The sequence below is a fragment of the Thunnus albacares genome, chromosome 7, assembly GCF_914725855.1.
Source record: "Thunnus albacares chromosome 7, fThuAlb1.1, whole genome shotgun sequence".
NCBI classification, from domain to species: domain Eukaryota; kingdom Metazoa; phylum Chordata; class Actinopteri; order Scombriformes; family Scombridae; genus Thunnus; species Thunnus albacares.
Window position 1 is genome coordinate 8,448,417 of NC_058112.1, and position 18,519 is coordinate 8,466,935.

An 18,519-nucleotide genomic window follows, 5' to 3' on the forward strand; every position below is an offset into this window, starting at 1 on the left:
TGCTTTCTTTATGTCTCCATGTGCCTTCTTTCTTGAGAGAAAATTTCCACAACAAGCTCAAAATGCTTACTAGTACTACTAGTAAGAGCCAAAATGTCCACTAGTACTACTAGTAGAAGCCAAAATGTCCACTAGTACTACTATTAGGAGCCAAAATGTCCACTAGTACTACTAGTAGAAGCCAAAATGTCCACTAGTTACACTGGTGGGCGATTTTTTTTTTGACCTTACTAGTACTACTAGTATGAGCTAAAATGTTTACTAGTACTACTAGTATGAGCTAAAATGTTCACTAGTACTACTAGTAAGAGACAAAATGTTTACTCGTCGTACTAGTAAGAGCCAAAATGCCCACTAGTTGCACTACTAGGTTTTTTTTGACCTTACTAGTACTACTAGTAAGGCTAAAAGTGTTTACTAGTTGAACTAGTAAGAGACTAAATGCCCACTAGTAGCACTAGTTGCGTTAAATGCTAATCAGGAGGCGGGACATTGTGCCTTCCTATTGGCTCTCCAGCAAGAACTCCACCCGGCCAAAATTACTTTTTCTATTAACAACAATGAATCTAAAGGTATTCAATTGTTTTTCTGTTGTTTACTGCTTGACTCATTTTCCTTGTTGCCTTTTTAAACAACACAAAGCTATGTAATCATTTTCTAAAACAGAAAAGCAGCTGCTCTGCTTCTTGCTTTTTCCTTTCAACACGGTCATATGAACATTTTATCATCCATACCATATCGTCATATTATTTAGCAGCGGTGATGGTTAAAACCAAGTAACCACAGAGAAATAATATACTATATTTTTGCTGATGAGCGGCAGTAACTCACCCAACATATACAGTAATGTTCAAAAATTAAAATCAAATGTGACAACTACACCTTGTTTATTAACTACATTATAAACAATGAATGAGCCTATATCAGAAAAATAAACTCTGTCAGGCTCACTTTGATCAACAATAAGCATATTACACCTATATGTTAGCAGCATGGCTGTTATTTATGTGAGTCATTTCAGTTGATGTGACTACAGTGAAGTGTGCAGCGACAACCAGCAGGTGGCACATCGAGCGGTCCAGATGCAGTGTTTGTCTCTGGGGAATTGTATTTTTATTTTTTATAAATATGACTGTTTTTCCTACAATTGGAAGTTGTAAATAGTTAATTGAGAGTAAACTGAGGAGTTTAAGGGGACAGTAAACACATGTATGTAATCAGATTTTAAATATCTAATTGATAAATATGTGAAAATTAATTTTAACCATATTTTACCACCTCCCCAGTTGTTGACTCCACTCACATGGTAGCTGAGGTCCAGAGCTCTCGATAACAGTTGGTCTCATGTCTGAAGCCCCTTATGTTGCTGAATTATAAGCCTTCAAACATGCACCAAGGTCAAGGTTCAAAGGTCAATATTTCTTAGCAGGAGCCCTGTAGAACCTTCATACTGACATATGTTACTCTCCAGGTCGAGACCTTTCCAACGATGTGTTTGGTTTAACTCTACGTCAAAGTTTTAATTTTCTCATTTCACAGATACAAACCATCCCAGACCTGGTTTCAAAGACAACTTTGAAGGACTGAGATACAGTGCTGCTTGAGAGTTTGTGAACCTTTAGAATTTTCTGTATTTCTGCATAAATATGACCCAAAATGTGATCAGACATTTACACAAGTCCTAAAACTAGATAAAGTGAACCCAGTTAAACAAATGAGATAAAAAACAACAACATTTTTGTCATCTTTTTCATTAATTAATTGAGGAAATGATCCAACGTTACATATGTGTGTGTGGCAAAAGTATGTGAACCTCTAGGATTATCATTTCATTTGAAAGGGAAAATAGAGTCGAGTGTTTCAATCAACAAGACGACAATCAAGTGTGAGTCTGGGAGGCCCTGCCTTATTTACTACTACTACTAGCGGAGTAGTACTAGTACCACTAGTAGTACTAGTACTTTTCCACTAGGACTACTAGTAGTCCTAGTGGAAAAGTACTAGTACTACTAGTGGTACTAGTACTAGTGGTACTAGTACTAGTGGTACTAGTACCACTAGTAGTACTGGTTGCATTTTATTGAAACTTCCACTACACCAGTAGTACTAGGTACTACTAGTAATACTAGTGACTAGCACTAGTGCAACTAGTTGGCATTTTGGCTCCTACTAGTAGTACTAGTGGACATTTTGGCTCTTACTGGTAGGACCAGTAAACATTTTGAGCTTCACTAGTAGTACTAGTAGTATGGGAATAGGGTAACTAGTAGTAATAGTGGACTGCATGCGCATGAAACGGGCGGGATAATGATGAAATTCTGAGTCTTTATTTTGAACCAGAGAGCCATTTGGAAGTCTCATTTCATGTCTCATCATCAACTAGTGTGACTAGTGGGCATTTTGGCTCTCACTAGTGGTACTAGTAAGGTCAAAAAAGCTCTACTAGTGTAACTAGTAGACATTTTGGCTCCTACTAGTAGTACTAGTGGACATTTTGGCTTCTACTAGTAGTACTAGTGGACATTTTGGCTCTTACTAGTAGTACTAGTAAGCATTTTGAGCTTTAGTAGTCAACTAGTAAGGTGAATTTGCGCTCAAGTAGTCAACATGTTGGCGTTTTTTCGGCGCACTAGTTATCTAGTAGGAATTTGAGCTTTACTAGTTGGGTCCAGTCGTCGACTAGTGCGCAAAAAAATCAACTAGTTGGGATTTTGGCTCAACTAGTTCGGCGTTGGGCTCAACTAGTACGGCTTTTGTCCGAGCTAGTTGGCCAAAAGTGTCACTAGTTGCTGAAAAAGCGTAACTAGTACGAGTTTTTGTTCAACTAGTATGGCAAAGTTGCGAACTAGTTGGACAAAATGTCCAATTAGTGCTGCCAAAGTCTGAACTAGTAGAGGACACTTAAGTTTGATATCACGGATATCTAATAGATGCCCAAAGGGCTTTCCATACGCGGCCAAACATGCGCACAAGTTCTGCAACGTGGAGCAGGACGAAAACGCGTATCTGAATGTAATTTACAAACAACACGCCGACGCGTCTTTTGGGAATCAGCTGCGTAGTTGATTCGTGTGTACAAACCTCTTTGTAATGGTCAATTACGTGCCTGCGTGCAGCGTGACAGACGCTTTTTGCACCCGGTCTTGTTGTTACCGGGATGCTATAAAAGAGCCGCCCCTTCTCTGACACTCATACCACCACTTCCAACGGGAAGAAGCACAAACGCAGCACTCTCTAAAGAAGAGAATTATACTCACTGAAAAATGAACCCTTGCGAATGCTCCAAGAGTAAGTTTTATTTAAGGATTTCATTACTCTTAATATTTCGTCTGGTATTACTTTATAGGACTTGCTGTCATACACAAATGAATTCCTAAAGCTGACATGTCTTGTGTTCTTACTTTCAGCTGGAACCTGCAACTGCGGAGTATCCTGCACTTGCACAAACTGCTCCTGCACCTCTTGCAAAAAGAGTAAGTCAAATCACATCTTTACATACACATTTAACTCATAGGTGTCTTAATTTTGAATCCAGTCAAGGTGACTGTTGATGAAATACATCTTACTAGTAGCCTTCTTTTTTTTTAAAATCTTCACCCAAGCCACCAAGTAGGATTCTTATGTTTTCTTTTAAGACTGACTTCTTGCTGTTTCATATCTGGCATGCTGAATTAATGCTGCCTTGTCTAAAATTGCCTCTTTACTCAAGATGTAGGAAACCAGGTGGCTTTAATTGGCTGCATCACAGAAGGTCACTTCATTCCACCCCAAACCTCTTAATGTTTAGCTCAAGATGCTTTGACTTGTGTAATATCCTTGTCCTGGAATTAAAGGGTGGCCTTGGCTGCTTTTTGTTGCAACAGATCAATGATCATAGGGTTGTCAGTAACACTTATTTTTTCTTAATGCAGGCTGCTGCTCATGCTGCCCATCCGACTGTAGCAAGTGCGCCTCTGGTTGCGTGTGCAAAGGAAAGACATGTGACACCAGTTGCTGTCAGTGATGGGTCCGCGTCATCAGCCTTCTCTGTCCATGTGATGGAGCCTGTGTGAACGACTGTGCAGCTGCAATGATTAAGAATGTCTTTCAATGTTGAAATAAACTTCTTTCCTTAATGAAGATATCTGTCATGCTGTTTTGGCAATAATTCAGGTTAATGGATAACAAGCGACTGTCATGTGCTGCATCTAACAAAGGTCATAATGTGCAGGCAGTGTACAATGATGAATCAAGTCATTGGTAAGAATAGACCTTGCTATCCATAGTAAGAAAAGAACAGGTGTTACTGATGAACATAATGATTCAGTTCAAGTCCTCCCCCACCCTTAGTGTATGACAATCAGCATGCATAATATACAAGGACCCTGCAACTGAAGTGACTTAAGTTATTTAAAAAAATCTGACAAGTCAAAGAGGAAAAAAGCTTATTGGTGTCATCAGGTAGACTGGGCTCAGACCCAGAGTTTGAGAATGTTGTATGGTTTGCAGGACCTACATAGGCTTATTCCCTTAAATCAAGCCAGGCAGTTTTGATTTGTTAGAGCAGGAAAAACTGTAAAATGTGATGGTCATGTTTTGGTTTAGACTTCTGGTTCAAGTCGTTAAAGGTTTGTCCAGAAAGTGAAGGCATGTATAGACCAAAGACTGATTTTACATCCTTGAGCACTATTTTTTGTATAGCCCAATATTGTGAATTTGCCTCATGGGGTTTTATAGTCTGTACAGTGATTTAAATCAGGGAAAAACTCCCTTAAACCTCAGGAAGAGCAGCAGAGGAGGGATCCTTCTCCCAGGACGGACGGATGTGCAGTAGATGTGTGTACAGAATAGACCAAAAAAGACACATTACACAAATACAGCATAGAACAGCATAACAAAATTGTAATGGATTTATAATATATGTGAGGAATGTGATGAAGAGGATGCCGAGTAGCTTCCAGGTGCCAGCAGAACAGAATATTAATTCTCAGACTTTTTTAAAATGAAGGATGTTTACAGACCTGGAGCACTTTGCACAAGAAAGGGAGCAAAAATTTAGTAAAAGTTTGAAGAAAACAGACCTGTGTTTTTTCTCTCATCCTTTCAATCAAAACCTTTCCAAGCTGAGATCCAGTTTCTGAGCTGATTATGGCCCAAAATAAATCTGAGAGAGTCACAAACCCTCTCAGATTTATTTTGGGCCATAATCAGCTCGGAAACTGGTTTAAATGCATTTTGATAAGTCTATAAATGGACCTTTTGTAAGAATACAGCTTTCATATGAACGCAGCTGCAACAACGTAGGTTCATTTTGACCTTGGCCTCTGCGGAACGTTGAAACCAGGCGGAACCTTTGGTTTCTCTTCGGAATCGGTAGAGTAACGTACACCGGAAGTGTTGCGTCGTTTCTGTGTTTAGAGCCGAAATCTTAATGCACGTCTTGTTACTGTCGCCATGGCATCTCAACAGTAGCTTTCAATTTGACAGCACTGTTGTTAAAACACATTTAAGTCGCTGAAACATGCCGAAAGTCGTGTCTAGAAGTGTTGTGTGCTCCGACACCAGAGACCGGGAGGAGTACGACGACGGAGAGAAGCCTCTCCATGTCTACTACTGCCTGTGCGGCCAGATGGTTCTGGTGCTGGACTGCCAGCTGGAGAAGCTGCCGATGAGGCCACGGGACCGAGCCAGGGTGATCGACGCGGCCAAACATGCGCACAAGTTCTGCAACGTGGAGCAGGACGAAAACGCGTACCTGAAGAGAGCCGAGGGTATCGAGAGGCAGTACCGCAAGAAGTGCGGCAAGTGCGGCCTGCTGCTCTTCTACCAGCACCAGGACAAGAACAACCCGGCCACTTTCATCGTGGACGGAGCCGTCGTGAAGTTCGGACAGGGCTTCGGCAACACCAGCGTCTACAGCCAGAAGCAGCCGGAAGCTCCCAAGAAGGTTCGAGTCATGATGACCAAGCGGACCAAAGATATGGGCAAGTTCAGCTCTGTCACCGTGTCCACTATCGACGAGGAGGAGGAGGAGATCGAGGCCAGGGAGGTGGCGGACTCGTACGCCCAAAATGCCAAAGTGATCGAGAAGCAGCTGGAGAGGAAGGGCATGAGTAAGAGGAGGCTGCAGGAGCTGGCCGAGCTGGAGGCCAAGAAGGCAAAGATGAAGGGCACCCTCATTGACAATCAGTTCAAGTAGAGGAATCTCTCCTGAGAAGGACAGAGAAAACACACTGACTGTTGTCTTCTGGAGATCCTTATCTGTGCAACATTGGCCAGAAATGTTTGTGGTCAGCACAGCATCAGTAGAGAAAGACTGGACAATATTTTGACATGTAAAAATAGGACTGAGGGTGATGGTGGGCTGTAGTTGTAGACCTTTTTTAAAATGTTATTTTGTACAAACATTCAAGACCCAATAAATCTATTTGTGAGTTAGTAAAATATTTTTTTTACTTCATGTAATATTGCAAGTCCTTCAAATGTATTCAGCTGTTTAAGAAAATGCAACATAAAGGCCTTTTCAAAATGTTGAATATGTCAAATAGTGTGTCTTCAAAATGTACATTGCTGCACAGTTCAAGAGTTTGACAAAAAGACATTTGGCAAGCGACTGAGTAAGTCTTTCCAAGAGAAAAGTTAATGTCATTTTTTATTACCAAATCTCCTTCAGTTATAAAGTAGACATTTAAATAATAGATTAATCAATGAGACACTTCACAAAAGATGTTTAAAGGTGCAATCTGTGATCGAAATGCAAACTGTGTATCCCCACCACCAGTCTGACACTCAACAGCACTGACTAAATCTAGGTTTTGTATTTTCTGATGCTCCTGAAGGTGTGTTTACATCAGAGTAAAACTGGTCCATATTTTCAATTATGATTACATCAGAAACCTGTCGGTCCATCATTTTGGTGCAGACTGTAATATCTAAACAACGTGATGGATCGCCATAACATTTTTTCCAAACTTTCACGTTCCACAGAGGATGAATCCTGCTGACTTTGAGGATCCCGACTTTTTGTTTAATGCCTCCATGAGGTTGATATTTCTGTTTTTTAATAAAATATCTCAACAACTGTTGGATGAATTGCAGTTGGATTTTATACACAGATACTTGGTGGCTAGACAATGAATCCTGATGACATCGGTGATAACCTGACTTTTTGCAATCAGGTCAATAGTTTGGTTTATGACTAAATGTCATGCAAAACTAATCACATTCTCATTAGCCACAGCTGTACTTTGTGTTTAAATTTTCAAATATTAGTATGCAGACAGGCTTGCCCACACTGAGATGGTGAACATGGCAGACATTGCACTTATTTAGCATCAGCATGTTAGCGTTGTCATTGTAAACATGTAAGAATTTAGCTCAAAGCACTGAACTCAGACACAGTCTCAGAGCTGCTAGCATGACTGTAGACTCATTAGTCTTGTTCATCAGTGGGTCAAACTCTTTAAAACTGTCCATGAATATACCTGGAATTTACATAACACTTATTGGGATATTAACAATACTGAGACAATTCTAAAATGTATGTTTAATTTTATTTTACCATTAGATACTAGTGTTTATTATTTGAAAAAATTTATATCAGAAGTTTGAGGTTTTCTGTGTCAGACAGTCATCAATGAGATGATGGGTAAATGTAGGCCAGTGTCGAATTGGCAGGTCAGACCCTTTAATTGGGTCACAAAAAACAGGGCAGATTAGGAGAACAATGTGTTTTGGAGACTGGATCACAATTAGGCTTTCCTTTTGTCTTGATAAAGAACAGACATTTGTTAGAAAAGTTTAATGAGATGCAAAAATGTAATTAACAAATGTATTGTTTAGAGTAAATTCACCGTTAATTGCAGGAGAACACGAACATAGGTAGGTGAAAGTCCAAAAATGTCTAAATAGGTTAATAATAGTAAATTAATCTGAAAAAAATATACAGTATGTATAAAATGATTATTTTTAAAGTGCAAACCCATGAATATACAGTATTTGATAGTACAACCTCTTTCCTGTCTTCACATTTCAAATTGTCAAGACATGAAAAGCTAAAGTGGAACTAATATTAACAATGGCTCAGTTCCATGTAAGTGTCCCAGGAAGCAGCACTAATGAGCAATAATGATCAATACCAGTGCCCTACAATGTGTAATGTTATTAATCACACCTGTGCTTTTCCTCTTGTGACAGTTAAGCTCTCTGCTGTGAAAAAATTATTCTTTTCATTTCATTATAAATTTTATTTAACACCTGTGAGGTTTAATTATGAGACAATCCACATTGAATGAAGTGTTTAAGTTGGCAGCCATGAGGGTCGACACACTCTAGGTTACACATTTGTTGTTTCTTTTTAATTCATTCATGAATTGGATTAAACTTTTTTATATCTTTCTTTCATGACTGTATTTTCTTAAAGTGTAATGCCCTGATTTTGTGCCACAATAACACCCTCATAAATATGCCTCCAGTATCTAAAGGCACCAGAATAAACGCAATACAAGGTTACCTGATGATCACAGAAACCATGGAACCAGAGATCCACTCAGTTCAGGTTAAAGATGTGTGTGTTTTGTAGTAAATTGTCCCAGAAACACTGCTGTGTTGCTGTGTTGTGTAACAGAGAAACAGTTGTGCATATTACATTATATAATGAAGTAGCTCTGGGGGTTTGTACTCCACATAACCAGATCTGTCCCAGCAAAGCAACAGACCGTTCATCAAGCTACAGCCAGTGGTTTCTTCTCATGAAGTAACGGCAAGGGTTAAAACAAAAAAAAGCAGGTGGGGATCCAGCAGACATTTGCTCAGAAAAAAAAACATTCTGCCTAATCTAGGGACTTGAGGGGTGATCTATGTAAATCAGGTCACTTCTAGGTTGGAAACAAGTGTGATAAAGAAAATGTCTTAGGCTCATAGATGGGGTGGGAGACACTGTGGTCACATAGCAGTAAATTATGAGATGCTACATATATTAAATTGATGTAAAAATTCTGAGTCCACCAGTCACTGAAGTGTTGGGCTTTTTTGTTTGTTTGTTTGTTTTTTATAAATTACCTGTTAAAACATGTCTAGATATGTTATGATATTTTAAAGAAAAGGACAGAGACAAAATGAGTTTTTTCAATATTATTTTAGGTGCAGCTGCCCAAATGAACACTGAAATATGTTTTTCTTGCTGTTCATACTGACCATTAGAAGATCCCTTCATAATGCAATTACAATGTAAGTGATGAGGGACAAAATTCACAAGCCTCCTTCAGTACAAAAATGTATTGAAGTTTATCTGAGCCTAATATGAAGCTTCAGCTGTCCAAATAAGTCAAATCAAGTAGATATCTTTCAACATTACAGTCTTTTTAGTGCCAAAGTCCCTCTTTTTGTTACTATACTTCCACCACAGCTCAACAGGGAAACACTGTGGAGGAAACACAAAAAGGGAATTTGATGCTATTTGATGTGTGTGTGTGTGTGTGTGTGTGTGTGTGTGTGTTTGTGTGTGTGTGTGTGTGTGTGTGTGTGTGTGTGTGTGGATTTTGGCCCCATCACACACATTGAAAGCACATTTAAAGGGAATCTTTTAATAGCCAGCATGAACAGGAGGAATTATTACAGCGAGGAAAACCTCTTTCACTGTTCATATGGACACCAGACTGTTGTTTTAAGACAGACTTAGCAATGAATAGAAGAGTGTTAGGATTAAACCACAGATATAAGACATGGCTTGCCCTGAATTGATATTCATGCACCAGTAGAACTATAGATGAGTCGATATGGGCCAGTTCGTGCTGACTGACATGATGTTTAAGTTTGATACTAACAGTGGTGTGTTGTTCTTCAGTCCTCCTGACCTAGTGGCGGAGCAGCGGGTTGTGTAGCATCCTGAAGAGGGCGAGCAAGTGTGATATCCGGTACGGAGCATGGTGTCGTCCAATCAGCGTGCTCTCCAGAAGAGCCGGGCCAAATAACACACTTCAGTTCATGTTGTACCACTGAGCTAAACTGTACAAGTGCTAATCACCTGAAGACAACAGACAGGACCGTATTTACATTCGTCCTACACAACAGGTATGAAGCTACCTACAGCAAAGTGTAGTTAACGTAAATATTAACGTTTTAAAGTTGACCAAATTGTGAGCGTACATTAGCCATTTAGCCTGTTAGCTGCCGTTGAGCGCCATTCATTTTGACATGAAGCTAGCCAGGTTTAAGCAGCATACTAACAAACACGAGGGAAACACGAGGTTTTCAGCATCACTGTCACTTTGGTATCTAAGTTGTCTTCTTCAACAGGCGAAATGACCGCTCCAGGTATCTCTTTATGTTGTTTTACAAACTAGCTGGCCAGGAGGTTAGCATTGTGCTAACGCTGAGCTAACTTGACAACCACAGCACACCGTGGTGTGCCTATTGATGTCAGCTGTCAGAAGATGTTTTGGTAACATGTATGCTGTATACATGTTTTATTCACAGTCTATATGGCCGGAGCTCTATGCTTTGATACGTTGAAGATTTATGGCAGTAAGTTAGCGAAATTGTGAAACTTGAAATGAAACCGAAGACCCCTTTGAGAATGGAATTAAGATACAGCTAATTTTTAAAATTAATCAATGTTCCTTGTGATAAAAAGAAGTCCTGAGTGAAGAAGTGTTGTTTCTGATTCATCCATGCACATTTTCTTCTTATGTGGTGTTGTCCTAACATTTAGTTTGGATATGAGGTTGTTTACGTCCACATCATATACTAAACTGTGTTTGTAGCCCTTATATACATAGAGCAATGTAACTGTGTGCTGCAGTGATCTTCACTTCTGGTTTGTTTTGAGGGCTTTTTGCCCTCCATCTAGTATAATAATCATCAGTTGGATTGAGGTCACTTTGCCTGTTAAGAACATTGCACTTTTTAACCTTAAAATCCAGCTGTGGCTGTATGTTTTAAGGTCCCTCTGCTGTTGCATGATAAAGTGTTTGGCTCTGACAGAATCACTATTTTTTTTACATTGATCCTGCTGCTTGATCTGATTTTGATCTGATCAGTGGCTGTGTTGTGTTTTTTTTAATTCAACTTTCCAAGTTATCTACTACAATAGAGTTCTCTAGTATACCAGGTTGTTTTTCTGTGCTCACTAGTGCATTCTTAGCTCACAGTGTACTAAATTGTGGGCTTTGTGTGCAAAACAAGGATAAATCTCCTATATCACACTATATATATGTATATATTGCAACTGCAATATATATCGTGATACAATATAGTTTCTGACAAATTCAACTGAAAAACAATTTATAGAAGGAAATAACATTTAAATAAATGTTAATCGAGGGAATTAGATACCTGACAAATTATGATTCAGTTCACCACATTGATGTAATAATCCTTTAAAACTTCATTGATCAGGAACATTGCTCAAAATGGCCTTATACGTCCGCATACATTCGGTGTAGATCACATATATTGTCTTTGTATTCACTCATAAACACACTTCCTCTCTGTCTAGAGGTATGGATGCAGAGGGTTTCGGGGAGCTTCTGCAGCAGGCTGAGCAGCTAGCTGCAGAGACAGAGGCCGTGTCGGAGTTGCCACACGTTGAGAGAAACCTTCAGGAGATCCAGCAGGCGGGGGAGAGGCTTCGATCCCGCACCCTGACCCGTACCTCGCAAGATGCTGCCGACGTAAAAGCGTAAGGAATATGTCTCGTGCTTACATAAGCATAGTAAAAATGTCTCCCTTGTCACGGTCTGTATGCTGGCAGCACTCAGAATTTATGCGGACTGCACACATCTAATTTGTAAGAAGAGTAGATTTCTGCAATTTCAGATTCTCTTCACCTGACACTTTGATGTGCTCTTTTTATTCTGGTAACTTGTCTCTTTTTTTAATCAGGTGATGACATTCAACACCATTTGATTTAGTGCATTAATTATAATCTCTTCTAAACCCAGAATTCCAGATATTTCTAAAACCTTTCCATTTTTCACCTGGCTCCTGTTGGCTGTATCTGAAGATTTCATCTTTAGAACCTTATAAAATGTAGTAGTGCACTAATGGGCCAAATTGTCAATATGACTTCTTTTTGTAAAATATAAAATACAACAGCACTTTTAAAATGTTCACTGAGCCTATGTGAAAGATCTGCATACTATTCTGGGCTACAGGCTTCTTCTTCTTTTATGAACTTTGAAAGCATGTTTAATTGAGTCATGTTTATTCAAACAATTAAATGTATTATAAGTGTCATGTATTGTAATATTTGGTCTGATTTTCCTTATAAACAATATATCATGAGAACTGACCTGATATGATCCTTAACCACTGGATAGTACTGCCATTATAGCAACGTCTCTTGTGCCCTCTAGTGGGTATCAAGTACAACTACAGTTCTTTCAGTTTAGTCCCTCCATCACATTCATTCATTCACCTCTCTGTCTCACTCGCAGGTCAATCCTCCTCGGTTCCAGAGGTTTAGACATCTTCCACATTTCTCAGAGGTTGGAAAGTCTAAGTGCTGCCACCACCTTTGAGCCCCTGGAGCCGGTCAAAGACACTGACATACAGGTATGAATGACATAATAGGCCATGAGTCCAGCTAGCTCCTATGCAGGTCCTAATGCAGTCATATGACACGTACATAGGTCATCTCACTAGAGAAAGACTTCACACTGAGTGTTTTTTGTGAGCTGCAAAAAGACAAACTCCACTTTTATATTGTTTCAGATATCATAACAATCTAGAGTGATGGGTCTTTCTCTAAGAATACATCTTTGTCTGTGTTGTTCAAACACTGGCTTGCAGAGATCACATTAGCCAGATAACAAACAATAATTTAAATTTGTTTTTGGGTCAAGGTACTGGTAATATTAATTAGCTACAGCTGATAAGATCTACTGTTAACTGTTGTCCCTCAGCTAAAAGCGAGAAGCCTGAAATAGACTGTTATATTCTATGTTAGATGGGGGAAACTAGAGCTGAAACAAGAAGTCAAGTAATCAATTAGTTGATTTTCAGAGAGAAATTTATTTGCTGGGTGCAGATTCTCAAATTTGAGGATTTGAAAGCTTTTCTGTGTCATACATGATAGCTGACTGAATATCTTCGCATTTTGGACTGTTGATCAGATAAAACATTCGAAGATGTTGCCGTTGGCTCTGTTTTTGGGCATTTTATAGACAAAATGATTAATCAATTAATTGAGAAAATAATGGGTAGATTAACTGATAATGCAAATAATCATTAGTTGCAGCCTGAGAAGAAAAATGTCTGCAGCTGGATTAAAGGGGTTTGTTTTTGTGGACAGTGAATAAAGGTTATTGCAGTTGTGGAAGATGAAGCGAGCAGGCTACAGTCTAATCAGCCTGTCTAGCTTCATCTGAGTTCCTGTCTCTGTTTTTTACACCTGTCGTGAACAATGTGGAGGCATGTAACAGGAGTAAAGATAGCTACCTGTAGTGTTGCACCAAATGTAAAGAATTTGTATTCTTACACCTGTAGGAGAGTGTAAGAACACAGATTATAATCAATACATTTATTCTAAAGGTTAAGACTTTATCAGTCCAGTTTACATCTTGTTATACATAAAGAAAAATACAGCTGAAATCTGGAGCATTTGTCGTGGCTGTTTACTTTGTACTTTGTCACATGTTTAGTCAGATGTAAGGAGAGTAAGCAGTAGAGTTGGCCATTGAGAACTGGTTCCTAATTGAACTGGGAAAAGTTGTGAAACAGGGGGTGAAGGAAATTATTTTTCCATTAAGAGAAACTTAACTGCCCCAACTTGTTTACAGAGGATGAAGAAACAGTGAGTTTGCTGACTGTGGTAATATTAGGCCATCAACAATCTGATCAATGATGGAGATAAATGGGCTCTTGGTTGAGACATGGGAGGAGAAACACTGATGCTGTCTGTGTGTGTAATCCTGGCGAGGTGAAATTTGCTTTCAATATATTTTGGTTTCTTCTTTTGCTCAAATAATATGCTGAGAATGTGAAGCAGGAATTGATTTAGAGCAACAATCAATACGACTCTGAAGAGTACTCAGCTCCAGGAGGTAGTAAACCCATAACAACATGGAAGTAGAGTTGTAAACTATGCTTATACTGTATGCTGTTATATTGCTCACATCAGTTATTCAGTATATTTCTTAGAGGAATCATACTGCATTATATTGTAGTAACATTAAGCAACCATATTAACAATTATTGAATCCATAGCTTCACAAATTGGTTTTGCATCATTCTGTGTTGAAGCCAAATATTTACATAAACATTGGACGACGGTTTAAGCATTTGTTAATTTGTGGTTGCAATGTTCTTTTAGCAGCAGGCAAGCAGTTAAATAAGGGAAAAACCTGACTCAGTTCTGATCAGCTGCAGTGCATATATATATATTGAACCAGCCAGTATTTCTTTGTTTTGAATATTGTATTTTTCTGAGCTCCATCTGTCTCTCTGTCCTTCCATCCTTCTTTCCTTTCCTGCTTAATCCTCTGTTCATTTATCTCTCTCCTACTCTTATCTTCCCTCTAAGCTTGTTCAGCCATAGATGTGACTGTAGTCTAGTCTAACCGGCTCTTATTTATCTTTCTCTACACCTGCTTATTTATCTTTTTCTTCCTCTGATCAGTTTTTATTCTCTCACATAAATTCAGCTTTTGAAATCTAAATGTCTATCATTCTTCTTGGCCGGATGTGTGCTAGCCTGGGTGGGTTTGAGACTGACTGACTGGAAGAGCACTTAGCTTCTGGCACACACACAAACAAACACACACACACACACACACACACACACACACACACACACACACTCCCTCTGTTGCTCTTTTCCCCTTATTGGTTTACAAGAAGACATTGCATTGCAAAGTTTCATCTCAGAAGAAATGTGCAATGTCTCATTCAGCAGAATCATTCCTTGTCTGTGTTAGAGACAAACCACAGCTCCACTTGAACAACCAGATTCCAGGAAGGCAGTGAACATTAGTATTAGCATTGTATTAGCATTCATATATAGGCCAGTATATAATATTTTATTTGAATGTTTGTTGGGCTTAAGGGAGTGAAGGAATGTAGTGTATAAGTAGGCAAAAAACAAACTAATATTTTTTTTTGTTTTTGACAAAGATGAACTAATTGCACATTATTGTCTTCTTGAGTTTTCTTTTAGTGGCTTACTCAGCCATACACAATAACAATTACAGCAAAATGCATAATGGGGCTTTAACATGGCCTCTAAACCCCCCCCCCCTCCTCCTCTCTTCACTTCTCCCACAATATTTTCATCCTTGTATCAGTGCCACTGTCATCCTGAAACAGAATCAGCTTTTAATTTTTTTTTTTTTTTAAATAAATCATTTCATTCCACATAGTGCACTTGTCAGGATTGGTTTATCAAACTAGTTTAAACTTAATCAGTTAACAGGTTAGCAGTAGCTCAAGTTTTAGAGCAGGTTGGCCATTAAGCAAAGCATCGGTGGTTCAATCCTGTCTACATGTCAGTGTCCTGGAGCAAAGACACTGATTACCAAATGACACCTGGGCTGCGCAGGGTGAATTGTAAATTGCTTTTGAGAGAAGTGTCTGCCAAATTAATGTAATGTACTAGATTGGATTGAAAAGTAATATTAAAATTGAAGAGTTCATTTGCAAAAAGAGATTAAAGCTATTCTTAAATGAATAAACAAACTCCTGTTTGATTGATACTCCCTGGAGTGCACACACTCAAAATGATTTAGGATAATAAATGCATTTATTATTAATGAATGCATTTATTAATAAATGCATTTATTATCCTAAATAATGTTTTTTGTGTGTGTGCGCTCCAGGGAGTATCAATCAAACAGGTGTTTGTTTATTCATTTTCGAATGGCTTTTATCTGTTTTTGCAAATTAACTCTTCAATGGATCATATGTACAGTACTGTGCAAAAGTTTTAGGCACTAAAAGTAAAGTGAGGATGCTTACAAAAATAATGCTATGAATAGTTTTTATTAATCATTTCATACAAAGAATGAAAAATGAAATCAATATTTGATGTGAGCATGCTTTGCCTTTAATACGGCAGCAGTTCTCTTCAGTACACCTGCACACAGTCTTTCATGGTACTTGGTAGGTCGGTTGTTCCTGCATCTTTGAGAAGTTGCCACAGTTCTTTTGTAGATTTAGGCATCTCAACTGCTTCTGTGTCTTCATGTGATCCCAGACTGACTCCATGATGTTGAGATCAGGGCTCTGTGGGGGCCAAACCATCTGTTGTAGGACTCCTAGTCGTTGTCATTTTTGTGCTGCTGAATAAATTTGGGACATCTAAACATCTAACTTGTATTTCTGAGTAACATCACGTTCATCACATTGTCTCGCTATCAGTCAGTAACTCACCTCAAAATGTGACTTTGCTGTGGTATAAAGTGACTAAAAAAACAGAGTTTCATGTATATAATGCAGAGCAGCTCAGTAGCTCTGCTGTACTTAAGATATCTAGTTTTTGTGAAAAATGACTACTGTATTTGTTTTTTTCTGTGGACTCAGTTTAATGGCTGCTATTTGTATTTTCAAAACAACTTGCATGCAATCCAGTAAAACAACACCACAAACTACACCCTCAAAAATGACCACGGAGTTGAGTCAACAACGTGTGGGCACATTGTCAACAACAAATAAAAATGAAGGTATTAGTAGTTCACAAAGGTAGTAGTTATAGTAGACTGTATTACAGAAGTACAAGGGTTTCTGTTTTTCTGGTCAGTAAAACTAGCTGGCCAGACAGAGGTAAGTAGTCGGCTATTTAGCCAGCTGCTGGTACAGCTCTATTTTAATTAAGATCATGAGAGCATGGCACAGTTGATCTTAATTTCAAATTGTGACTAATGACTTTTATCTAAATGGGTGTGTTTGGCTCCATGACAAAAAGACAAAAAAACAAAAGTAGACCCAGGAGACACATTCAGCCAGAAATAACAAAACAACAGAGAAAGCTTTTGGTTTAAAAGTAAGACCACTGAAAGAAAACAGAGCCAAGTTCTGATCAACATCAAGCTGCACTGCAGCCCACTTTTCTCCTCCTACAGATCATTATTTAACATCCTGCTGGGACAGTTGCAGCCACTTTACTTCACCAAATACACTGTTGAGAAAGCAGGTTAGTTGGTGCTAAGACATAATAAAACATCAACACAATGCAAGATTGACATACTCAGTATAAAACCAAGGTAACAGCATCACTTAAACACAGTAGACTAAACACACATACTCTTCCTTAGACATTGTAAGATTTGTTACGCTGTAGAGGCAATGGTCTAATTTAATAGTTGACATCAAGGGAAATGCATGCACTGTATCATGCTGATAAATGCTAGTTTGAAAGTAATCAGACACAAATAAATATCCAGACAAAAAAACGACTTAAAGGCGTATTGTTACCATCTCTGAATTTACTTTTCATTCTCATCTTTGTCTCCTAACCAATACATACATCCACGTGCTTCACACTTTTAATGAATTTCATTAAAAGCGTGAATATTATAAATGTTAATATTTGTAAATGTTTAGTGTTGAATGACATTGCTGTATTTTAAAGGTGCAGCAGCACAGATTCTAGTGTCAGATATTAGGTCTCAGGGCTGAAAGACAGTTCTGTATTAGATACTTCACATCACTAAAAATGGAGCACCTGCAGGCACAATGTAGCATGATGTCTGAGCGAGTTAGTCTATGTGACATTTGTGATCTGTAAAATGCAGAAATGGAGTAGAACATTTAAAAAAAAAAAACCGATGTGATCTGAATCCATGCAGTTTCATATAGGCACTGGAAGAGTAGTGAAAGTGTGAGCTTGACATCAGCTCCAGGGTGTGTCTGATGAAGGATGGATAGAATCAAATGTTTAGTTTATGAGAGGTATGTTGAGGTGCACCAGTATTGTTAAAGCACCTAAGATCACTGGAATAATACAAAAAATAAATGGTTTTAATGGTTGAATTTGGCTTTAAATTTAACAGTGCCATGGGATTGAAGGAAGTGCTGAAGGTTGATAGATGAGACACAAAGGCAATGCAAACGTGCTGTCAGTGAATGTGTGTCTATAAATGTGTGTGTGTGTGTTAAGCATGAGTGAGCTATGAGTGAGCATGCCTCTGTGGTTCTTGTGTGGCGCACACACACACACACACACACACAGACACACACATACCAAGGGAATTGGTGTGTGAATGATGTGTCTGCATGTATGGCTGAACGCACAACAGTAAGGATTTGACTATAGAAGCCTGTATAGACAGAGTCCTAGATTTAGGGCTTCATGGATGTCAGCTAGTTGTGTGCAGACCGTGTTTCTGGACCACATGTACAGTGGGTGACCTACTGAGATTTAACAAGATGGATTTTGTTTTGTTAATGTAGGTTTTCATCATTTGGTCTATAGTTAAAACATGGATGCATTTATGACTCATTCCTTCATCGGAATAATTAGATTTTTCTGCGCAAACATAGAAGAAAGCAGATGAGTAGATTCCATGTTACTGAAACAAAACCCTCCCAGTTAATATTAGACAA

At 38.6% G+C, this 18,519-nt stretch overlaps 3 protein-coding genes across 3 annotated transcripts in view; all 3 read left to right on the forward strand.

The window, feature by feature from the left end:
• The first annotated feature begins 3,193 nt into the window (after nucleotides 1–3,193).
• LOC122985120 (metallothionein A-like) lies at nucleotides 3,194–4,119 on the forward strand. Its single transcript, XM_044355521.1, has 3 exons — nucleotides 3,194–3,288; nucleotides 3,408–3,473; nucleotides 3,912–4,119. Exons 1-3 carry the CDS (start codon nucleotides 3,264–3,266, stop codon nucleotides 4,001–4,003), a joined length of 183 nt encoding a protein of 60 aa, XP_044211456.1. The 5' UTR covers nucleotides 3,194–3,263; the 3' UTR covers nucleotides 4,004–4,119.
• A 1,213-nt stretch (nucleotides 4,120–5,332) lies between these two features.
• On the forward strand, nucleotides 5,333–7,064 carry steep1 (STING1 ER exit protein 1). Its single transcript, XM_044355525.1, has one exon. It carries the CDS (start codon nucleotides 5,501–5,503, stop codon nucleotides 6,176–6,178), a length of 678 nt encoding a protein of 225 aa, XP_044211460.1. The 5' UTR covers nucleotides 5,333–5,500; the 3' UTR covers nucleotides 6,179–7,064.
• Nucleotides 7,065–9,911: 2,847 nt separating this feature from the next.
• The window catches only part of nup93 (nucleoporin 93), a 31,609-nt gene continuing 23,001 nt past the window's right edge, over nucleotides 9,912–18,519 (forward strand). The window contains exons 1-3 of the mRNA XM_044357132.1: nucleotides 9,912–10,050; nucleotides 11,477–11,659; nucleotides 12,417–12,534. Of these exons, the coding sequence (XP_044213067.1) occupies nucleotides 11,481–11,659; nucleotides 12,417–12,534 (297 nt within the window). The 5' untranslated portion in view covers nucleotides 9,912–10,050; nucleotides 11,477–11,480. The remainder of the gene's footprint in view (nucleotides 10,051–11,476; nucleotides 11,660–12,416; nucleotides 12,535–18,519) is intronic.